This window comes from Symsagittifera roscoffensis, chromosome 6 (assembly GCF_963678635.1).
Source record: "Symsagittifera roscoffensis chromosome 6, txSymRosc1.1, whole genome shotgun sequence".
Classification (NCBI taxonomy): domain Eukaryota; kingdom Metazoa; phylum Xenacoelomorpha; order Acoela; family Convolutidae; genus Symsagittifera; species Symsagittifera roscoffensis.
In genome coordinates, this window is record NC_087067.1 from 49504664 (window position 1) to 49514745 (window position 10082).

At 34.7% G+C, this 10082-nt stretch overlaps 1 protein-coding gene across 6 annotated transcripts; it reads right to left on the reverse strand.

Moving 5' to 3' along the window:
* Window positions 1–509: 509 nt before the first annotated feature.
* LOC134848480 (mpv17-like protein 2) lies at window positions 510–4983 on the reverse strand. 6 transcript variants are annotated; one of them, XM_063865955.1, is made up of 4 exons: window positions 4744–4983; window positions 4067–4204; window positions 3219–3375; window positions 510–1086 (listed from the first exon to the last, which is right to left on the reverse strand). In XM_063865955.1, exons 2-4 carry the CDS (start codon window positions 4172–4174, stop codon window positions 698–700), a joined length of 654 nt encoding a protein of 217 aa, XP_063722025.1. In that variant the 5' UTR covers window positions 4175–4204; window positions 4744–4983; the 3' UTR covers window positions 510–697. The 6 variants fall into 6 exon arrangements, with proteins under 6 accessions (XP_063722025.1, XP_063722024.1, XP_063722020.1 ...); XM_063865954.1 differs by having other exon boundaries at window positions 4067–4219; XM_063865950.1 differs by having other exon boundaries at window positions 4067–4269.
* Window positions 4984–10082: the final 5099 nt, after the last annotated feature.

Below are 10082 nucleotides of genomic sequence, written 5' to 3' on the forward strand. Positions count from 1 at the left end.
AACCATTTCAACTATTTAATAAATCCAATTATATTCTTGATAACTATAACTGTAAAATACTTAGAACTAATCAATTATGATCGATGACGAAAAACTACAATAATTTATAAGGTTGAAACTATTTATAGTTTCAGCCAGAGAAGATTAAGTTTAACTTAGCAAGCAGTTGCTCTTCCTCAATTCTAACCTCGCAACAATACCAGTATATATTAGATCTATTGAGACTAGCAAATATAAGAGCAAGATTAGGACCTGTATTAGACTAAGAAGTTGGACGAATCTATCCGGCCGAAAAAAAAGATAGGGGGATCAACAGACGGTGTATCTTATCCAAAATTACTGTATGAGGAAGCCACCCCGGACTTAACTCAGGATTTTGCGTGAAAACATTTTCATGAGTGCGTGTTTTGTCCGAGTTTCTCTCTTGTGTTTTATACCAGATAAGCAACTCAAATAATTATTCAATTGAAGAAATACATGACATGATGCAAGAAGTATTTTTAAAACTTTCAAAGCAATTTTCGCTAAATCTGTCTGTAAATTCAATTATCCAAATACATTTAGAAAGTACTCCTTTAATTATTGAATATGGTTGAGTTGTAGAATTAGTTCTGCGGAATGATCGGCGTTACAAAATCTTGTCGAAGCTATAGCAACGGAATTGGTTTCTCTCCAAAATTACAAACTCTCTTTTTTATCAACCAACTATTGCTTGGTCATGACTATCAAAAGGTATATTTTTCTTTTTGAAGCTGATTGGGTCTTCTAATCTTCGTTCACGTGCTGCTATTTCTGGTTCTTTATGGACCGTATATGACAAGAAAATATCCCAGATAAAAGTCACAAGGTTGACATAAGTTACTCTGAAAGCGGATCCCACATAGAGGAAGTTGATACACTGGGCTGCGGGCCATACACGCAAGTCCATAGAATATATGGGCCAGAATTGGGTCATGGTTCGGTTGAGTGACTCTTTGAGGGTGTTTCCCTCTCGGAGGGATAGGATGGTCACAAATGAAATGTACAGTGGAATGGCATTCAGTTCGTCGAGGATTATTTTGCACCCGATTGCTCGAATAGTGGTGCCTGAAAAAAAAACAGAAAGTTAGTGTTTACAGTCAGGATTTTTTTCTAGCTTTCTAGGTAGCACGTAAACAAGTCTTCGCCAGTTAGTCAAAGCTTCGCTGGTCTGAGGCCTGCCATTTGCTGCTTAAGAGTGATACCAGAAAAAACTTGGATGAAATGCAAAATTGCTAGTAATTCTTAAACAAGGCTCGTAAGCTGGGCCTTTTAGTCATTTATTATTATATCAGACAAAACATGGTAGCTCCAACAACTGTCCGACATAAATGTTGCCAGTTTTCAGCAAACTTTTTTTTTGAAAAATTATTTCAAGAGCAATCAAATGTTTTTCTGGAAAGAAACAAGTCTATTTTCAAAAAGTGGTTATGCTTATGGGAGGCAATTCAAGCGCAATGTATTCAATTAGTCTTGTGGAAAAAAAGATTATAAACATAAATAAAAGCAGACACAGAGCGTTTTAATTGAACTAACAAAAGCAGTTGACACGGTTCCACACAAGTTGTTGTTAACAAAAAAAAATTAAATCATGAACTACGCCGATCAATTCACGGTTTACTAACGACAAGCTTTTGTGACAACAGCTATTTTTTTGGCAACGACAACTCAAGACTGAAAACCTTGTCATAAAAAGTGGTACAAAAGATCTGTTTTTGGTTCGTACGATATTTGTTCTGAACGCTATTTGTGATCAAATTAAACTAAAAAGTATTTGTCGATGACACGGTTTTATTATAAAATATTAGAATAAAGATAATAAAAATTTGGATTTCGGACAACTCAAGTTTGGATTCGGACTTCAGTCCAGTAGTGTCCAAAATTGTCGATGCGGTGGGAAACCTAATCCGTCGATCTGGAAGGGTCACAAAATCGCCAACCCTGAAAAGTCCTAAATTCATCGACGCGGAGGAGTACCGAAATCGCAGATCCAGAAAGGTCATAAATTAGAAAATCGGGAATTGCCCCTATTTTGTCATTCCCGAAAGTTCCAAAAATCGTCATTCCGGAACAGGCCCAAATTCGCTAATCTGGAAGAGTCCCAAAATTGTCAATCCGGAAGGGTTCCAAAAATGTCAATCCGGAGAAATCCCAAATTTGTCAATCCGGAGAAATCTCAAATTTGCCAATCCAGAAGAGTCAAAAACGTCAATTTAAAGATTTACAGCTCCTAGATAGCTTAAGTAAATTTATTTTTAGTTAGTTACTGATTGCAAATTTAAATTCAAATTTCATGTAGAACATGGTTTGAAAACGGCCAAAAACGTATACATTGAGAAAGTTTTAACATGAAAATAGCTAGTTGAGTTTTAAATTACCTATTGCACAACAGTAACAGAATATGGAGCATTTGTTTAAGGACTGCCGACAAAGCTTTCAATGATGACTTGCATAAAAATTAGCACTATTTGTGAAGACTTAGCTTAAATTTTAAAGAATTGGCCGTGTGTATGAAATATCATGTGAGTGGAATATGTTAACAATTAGAGACTTACATCTAAAACATCTGATTAGTCCTTCAGCAGAAATATTATGAGGTGATTCGCATGAAGATTTGTTGAAATCAGCAACAAGTAAAATTGGAACCATTGGGTTTGACTATAGATAATTTGTGCTCTTTCAAAGTTGATTAGAAACAGGTTGCATGACCTGATACCTTCTGAACATTTGTTTTCATTGATGTATATACTATTCTTGGTTTTTCTATGATCTAGTGGGAGATTACTATTTGTAATTTGATCAGTGGATTGAAAAAAAATATCTGGTAAATTGCTGCAAAATAAAAAACGAATTTTAGACTTAAGGCACATTTTTTGGATGTGATTTCAACACTCCCGGCTCGAATGCAAAAATTGCTTTTTCTAATAATGAGTTTTTTGAGTTATCAATATAGATCATAATAAATTATTTTCAAACTACATGATCATAACATAAATTAGTTACCTACATTTTTTTAAATATAAGCTTTCCGAAAAATAATTAAATAATTATTTTCAGCTTCGGCATCTATGCACTTTTAGAAAAATATTTTTGATTGCTTGGAAGGAATGTTGGTTGGCCCTATTGTTTTAAAAAAAACCACCAACCTCACCCCCTCCCCACCCATCCCTACCCGCACTCGGTTTAGATTCTTCTCTTACCCGGTATGAATGTGTCCATGAGGAGATAGAGTCCAGTCTGCCAGGGACTGTAGAGGAAGTACATGCTGGACAGTCTCAACGACCTCTCCCGATCCCACTTCCACTCTCTTCTCACCCCCTTCCTCATCCCCTCATCTGTATCGCTCCTCTTACTTGCCTCAATCAGGGGGGACCAACTTAAAATTCATTTATAATATCTCATCATCAACAACAGAGGCGGATCTAGGATTTTCTCGAGGATGGGGAGGGGGGTTCAAAAAATTTTTGAAGTTTTTGTCGACCTTTGATTAGGTCGAACAATGATTTTCCGAGCGCTCCCAGAAACTAGCAGAGCGTATTCTGACATAATTAGCCGCAGGCAAATTTTTGAAAAAGCAAGTCAAAAAGGCCGTTTTTGGGCACTTTTTGAAAAATTTTGAAAAAACCGCTTTGACTCAAAAACCCATTAGTATATATTGGCGCATGTAGAAAATTTTAGGGTCGGTCAGTCAAAAATGGATTTTTTAAAAAGTACCGAAGTACCTTTGGGTCGTCAGGGGGTCGGATCCCTAAGAAAAAAAAACTCCCAGATCAACAATGAATGATAAAAGTATAAACAAACCGTACTATCCGACCTCTCACTAAACGTAACTCTATAATAAGCAATTGCATTCTTGCAGTGCTATGATTTTACAAATTTCTTTTTTGGATGGAATTGTTTAATAAATCCTAGTCGATCAAATTTTATTATCCACCCAGAAAGACTTCTTAATAATCTATAATTCTGGCAATTTAAAATTTTTAAGTTTAACGAATTTTTTTTCAGAGCTCTCTAAAACTTGAAGACTTTTTGCTGGTCTCCCCCTGACTTCGATGCGTTGAGCGACAACATCCCCCAGGAAGGCGAAAGAACAGGAGGACACTACGTTAGTAATCCAGAGATACTTTCCAGAGAACAATTTGCGGAAGGACTTCATTCTGATTTGGTTTTGAGACCATACAAGAAACTGTAGTGGATTATTCTAAGGCCAATGAGAGCGAACAGTTTCATATCCAAATTCGACGACAAAAACTAGAAATTGTAATTTTTGCTCCGACCAAAATTTTCACATAGATTCATATCGTACTTATCTCAAAGACAATAACTGAAAATTATGATTCAGTTTCGACAAAACTCCTCATAAGATAATCATCTATTTCTAAATTAGGTTTCTGTATTATTAAACCAAGAAATGTGAAACGCAAACTTTAGGGTCTTACAAAAACCCACACCAAAGCCCTTCTACACCAAAACTCTATAATGGAATCTAAGACAGGCACCAATGCCCTACATTATAATCTCAGATAGACACCTATTTTTTGGTTAGCAAACTATGTGGTTTGGGGTTTTGCGGGCATAATAATTTAAGAGCATAATAATTTAAGCTCGCCATATTTTTCAAGGCCAGTGAATACATAAATCTGTTAAAGTTATAGCTAGCGAGTACTGTTATTTTGGGGGGAAAAAGGTTCAACGTACTGCAAATAGATTTCATAAAACACTCACAAGACTAAGGATTTGAGAGATTGCTCTAAAGCATTCGTGAAGTTAGTTCGCGAAAAACTACTCTGACGAATAACACAAAAACAATTGATAAAACATATCTAGTAAAATGGTTCGTTTGATTCAGTTTTTTTCAGCACTCCTGGGACTAAACTAAATGAGTACACTGAATTCTAATACCACAATACATTACAAAAACTATAGCAACAGAAATTATACATAGCATATCTTGAGTTGTAAAAAAGCCACACAATTCTGCATGTATATATTAATTTTATTTTCAAGCAGAAAAATTATAACCACGCACATTTTTTTTACTTAACGATACGTTTCTCAAGTGTAGAGATTGGATGCTGTGAAACTCTTAGAAGAAATTGGGATGACCGGTAATTGTGAACACAAGCAGTTGAAACGACAAAGTGTGGGCATACATTGTTAAAATAACATTCATAACTTGAATTTATGACTTCTTATACCATCTGCAACATCCCGGGTTGAGCTCCATACAAAAAAATGCTAGTCATACAATTTGAGATATTGAGATTGAAAAAAATGCTTGTCAAGAAGTTTCATAACTATGAAAATTGAATGACTAGGATTAGTAGAATATGTCGGAGCCACATCGCGGGTATTGGTGTGGATAGTTGGGTTGAGATGGTAAAAAAATCCGAGTTTTTTTGTGAGTAATCTCAAGTTTTTGGAAATTGTTTAATAGCTTCTGATCTAAATGTTAAATACCAGAGGTATAATACGTGTAGAGGGAAAACATAACTCAAATTGTAATTTAGATGGTATAAATTTAGGACAACGAAACATGTTGTGAATGAAAATAGACAAGGTTTGATCTAATTTGAGCAAGAACGACGTGTGTTATATAGTTCTCTGAATATCAAAAGCAAAGCTGAAACCTAGTTGGAACGCAGGTGAAAGTTCCAAAATTTTGGAAGAATTGTGAAATATCCATAAATTTCGAGAAATTAAAGTAAAAGTTTTTTGAAGTAGTCTCAGTATCTGTCTGGCAAAATTGCAGGAATTTTCAGAGAAAAATTTTGAAAACTGCATCTAATATTTAACATAATTGAGGTAGAACTAAACATTTTTCCAAAGTTTTGAAGTTTTTCTGTTTATCCATTTGTACTGTTACTGAATCCAGTGCTGAATGGATCCTGCTAAAACAGAAACTAAAACTTCTGGAAAGTCTTTCACTTTGTTTACCAAACTCGGTGCTCAAATATGAATTTTAGGTTAAAAATGGTATATTTTGATCAATCGTTTTTTCTTCCAAAGCAAAGTTATCACCAAAACGCTTCTTTGACAAGAACAAATATACATTTCCAGAAAAAATCTATGATCCAGATAACTGTACATTCATATTTAAATCCTTAAATTCTATTTTTTATGAGAAACTTAAGACCGGAAAAAAATGTTTTTATATTGAAATTTTGAAATGCAACCATAAAATCCGCGTTTTCATGTTTTCTGCATCAGTTTTCAAAAAAAAGTTTCCGAAATAGTTGAATTGAGGGTTGAGGTGTTCGACATGTTTTGACTTTGAAATGGGAGAAAAAGTTGGCAAGCAAGAGATCATGAGTCTCAATGAATAAACCTCCATTTAACTGTTTGGAAAACGCGCTACTCTATGAACCTGTTCAACTGTTCTAAATTAGTAGAAATATAAAACAGATTAAATAAGCAAAACGGTTTAAGTAACCCATGTTTTGTGAATAAAAAATTATTTTCTCAAATTATTGCATAAGTGTCCAATCATCAGGTTATGGTATGCTTTTTTATGAAAAAGTTAATAAAACAAAGTTACCAATCTGCTACCATTGCAGTCATAAGTCATCCTTTTTTAAATAATAACGATTCATTTGCTGTTTTATGTTGATTTGGTATGAAAAACTGACTTTTTTATGGCCAGCTAGACTGATTAAAAAACCATGCTTACAGTTTAAACGTTTTCCAGGGTTGAGGTGTTCGACTTGTTTTGACTTTGAAATGGGAGAAAATGCAGTTTTTGATTGGAAGTCAGTGTCGAGAAGCAACTGAAAGTCGAGCCCAAAGTCAACAAACACGAGCTCGGCCAATAAAGTCGAGACATAGGTAAAGGACAGTCGAAACATAGGTCGACCAACCACAGAGTTTTTCATTACATTTCAGATAAAAACTAAGCAAAAAAATTGCTCAGAAAAACGTGCGATAATACATTCGTACATACATAAATACATTCATTCATTCTTACATACATACATACTTGCATACATACATACATACACACAAACATATATACATAAATACATACTTACATTCATGCATACATACATGCATACAAACATGCATACACACATACATACATACATACATATATATATATATATATATATATATATATATATATAACACATTCACACATACATACATATATATACATATATACATCCTTACTTACATACACACATACATACATATATAGCTTTATACATACAAACATACATACATGTATTCTGCCGAGGAAACTGAGACAGTCAAAATAAGTGTGATCAAAAACTTTGTTCAGAAAAAAATGGGACGAGAAAGTCGAAAAAGTTGGAACTTATAAAGTTTGGATTAAGAAACCCGAAACATTTTTCCTTGGGTCGAGAAAATTGAAACGTACCACAGTTTGGCCGAAAAACTCAAAGTAGGCCAAATTTTGGTCGAGAAATTCGGAACATAGATTGAGCACATCGACGGGGTTAATTAGATTACAAACACATGATTTAGATTTTTAGAATTTTTTTGTAAATGTTCTTTTGTTTTTTAAATCTTTTTCGTCTTTTTCGAATCAAGATAATGCCTGTCGAATTGAACTAGAATTCAATTTGAAAATCCGTTGCATCACGAAATGGGTTCTGCAGAAACGTCCGACATTTTTACGAATCTTACGCTGAAAACATTTATTTGTTTCTCAATTTCAATCGGGCTACCTACCAAACCTTTGAACAAATCAGTAGTGGATTCGGGGGGGGGCTTCGGACGTCCTCCCTCTCAAGGATTTGATCCCCTGCCGACCCGGAGGGTCCCCCTTAGTACTGTTTCGAGATATCCATTTTCGGCTGACTGACCATTATATTTTTTAAAGGCGCCTTCGGCGCCAATCTATACTAATTTTGAGAGGCATTTTTTGGTCGAAATTTTCAAAAAAACGCCTCATTTCAAAAGTTTGCCTGCGGAGCAGAATTTTTGGTCAAGTTAGCGCCTTCATAGTGTTTTAGGAGAGCTCAGAAAATCAATTTGGTCGACCTAAAAAAAGGTCGACAAAATTTTCAATTTTTTTTTGAAAGTCCGACCCTTCCTCGAGAAATTCCTAAATCCGCGCCTGGAATGAATCTCAGAACCTCACAGAAAACGAAAACAAAATTTTTTGTATATGGCGCTATTTTGCCAGAGTAATTGCAGCTGTCTCTCTTTTTTTGATGGAGATACTTTCACAACCAGGTTAAACGTTTTGATGAACATTTTGTATGTCCAGACAAAACGCATATCAACCCCTAAAACTCAAAACGTGCAAAACGTGTAGATTCTATACATCTACCTTTTGCACAGTTTGAGAGAACGAAAACATTCGACTCAAGTATGCTGTGATCCAACTAATTCCAACAAAAAAAATTGTTTCTTAACCTCCTCGACCAAAAATTGCTGTTGTTCCTCCACTAAAAACAAATTCAAATTCTAAAAAACGGTTGTTTAAATTTGAACTACTTTTTTGTTTGATTAGACTGCGCTTTAGTAATTGCGCTTTTAAACAGCGTTTTGTATGAGAACTGTACTAAAATTGATTAGTTGATTTCAGTAATTTTTGATTGGTTACTTGATTTTTAGTGGATGATGTGAGCGCAATCAGTGTAGCCCTAGACGACACTTCTCCATGAAGATAGCAAACACTTGGTACTGAGAGTGAAAGATGCCTACAAAAGAAAAGTTAAAACGACATGGGTTAACAAGAATTAGTTGGACAACACAGACAGGTTTGATAAACTTATGGCGTGTTGTGAACTGTGAGGACCTCGAAAAGTTTTCGATAAAAGATTCTGAGGTCATACGAAATCCCTCTGTCGATGTAAAAGACAAAAAAAAACTTGGCCAGAAACGCTATCTGGTTTCGTAACAAACATTTGAATGTAGCAGTCCTTCATAGTGCAAGGAGTGGCCTGATAGTTTGAAGCTAAGTTGCATAGTAAAATTTCATAAACTGAAGGTACGAGATGATGCGTACAGTTATCGAAAATCAGGATAAACAAATAAGATGAATTTTTAAACTATCTTTATAAATGAGTACTTACCACCTGTAGTAAATGAGTACTCACCACCTATAGAGGCCGCTCGTAAAATTGTTGCTGACTCACTAAATTACCTAAATTACGTGATCTCTAAAACTAATTGCGTTTTAGCTGTTCTTTGTTCCTACAACCAAAATGCCAGCAACAAAATGTACACCCAGATGAAACCACCAAACGATGTAATTGCTCTTGAAAAACACGTTCTTGAAAACCAGAATCGGTACTCTAAAGGGGATAACTTCTTCAAGTGCCAACCTTTTCAAGCAAAGCATTGCTACCGTGATGAGAGATGAAAAATTGGCTAGTTTATTTGCTATTATGACTCCTGAGCAGAAAAAAAAACAAATAGCTCCGACAAACAAAATGCCAGCAATAAAATATTCAAAATAAGGTCAAATCACCAAAAGGTGTACTTGATCTTGAAAAACCCGTTCCTAAAAAACAGAGTTAGTAATCTAGTGGAATAAATTTTTTTAGTGCCAACCCTTTCTAGCGAAGAATTGCTACCGTGATGAGATATATAATATTTGGTTTGTTTACTAGTGATAAAATACTATTTCTTGCTAACTTGTAAGTGACGCTAATATTTTGCTGCGACTAAGTGTGACATTGATACAAACCTTCGTTAAACTTTTTGTTTGCAAATAATTGTAATATCAAACCTTCAACTGTAATATGAATAAACTTCAACTGTTTGAAATGGTTGTTTGGACCATATGTCCCTCAAAACTGTTTTGATATGCAACCATTGCTCAGAGATTTCAAATGCGAATCCAATAAAAATTGGAATTGTACTACTAGTTTTTTATGAACAAAGTCTAATCCAGTTATTAATTGCCGTTTACATGCGAATGTTGAAAATATATAGGCTACTTTAAAAAATTTTCTCTCATTGGGAACCATTGAACCTGATACCATAATTGATGTTTCATTATTGTATTCGTGGCACTGATGCTGCAAAAGGATGTAAGTAGCCCATGACCCGTGTTTTGGAAAGTACTAAACCTATACTATCGTCAGTAG

Excerpts from the sequence above, each read along its gene's own strand:
- LOC134848480 (XM_063865955.1), bottom strand. The coding sequence starts at position 4,174 with ATGAAGTCCTTCCGCAAATTGTTCTCTGGAAAGTATCTCTGGATTACT. Across the intron at positions 3,376-4,066 it reads TTGTCGCTCAACGCATCGAA|GCAAGTAAGAGGAGCGATAC; the intron begins GTCAGGGGGAGA and ends CCCCTGATTGAG. Across the intron at positions 1,087-3,218 it reads CATGGACACATTCATACCGG|GCACCACTATTCGAGCAATC; the intron begins GTAAGAGAAGAA and ends TTTTTTTTTCAG.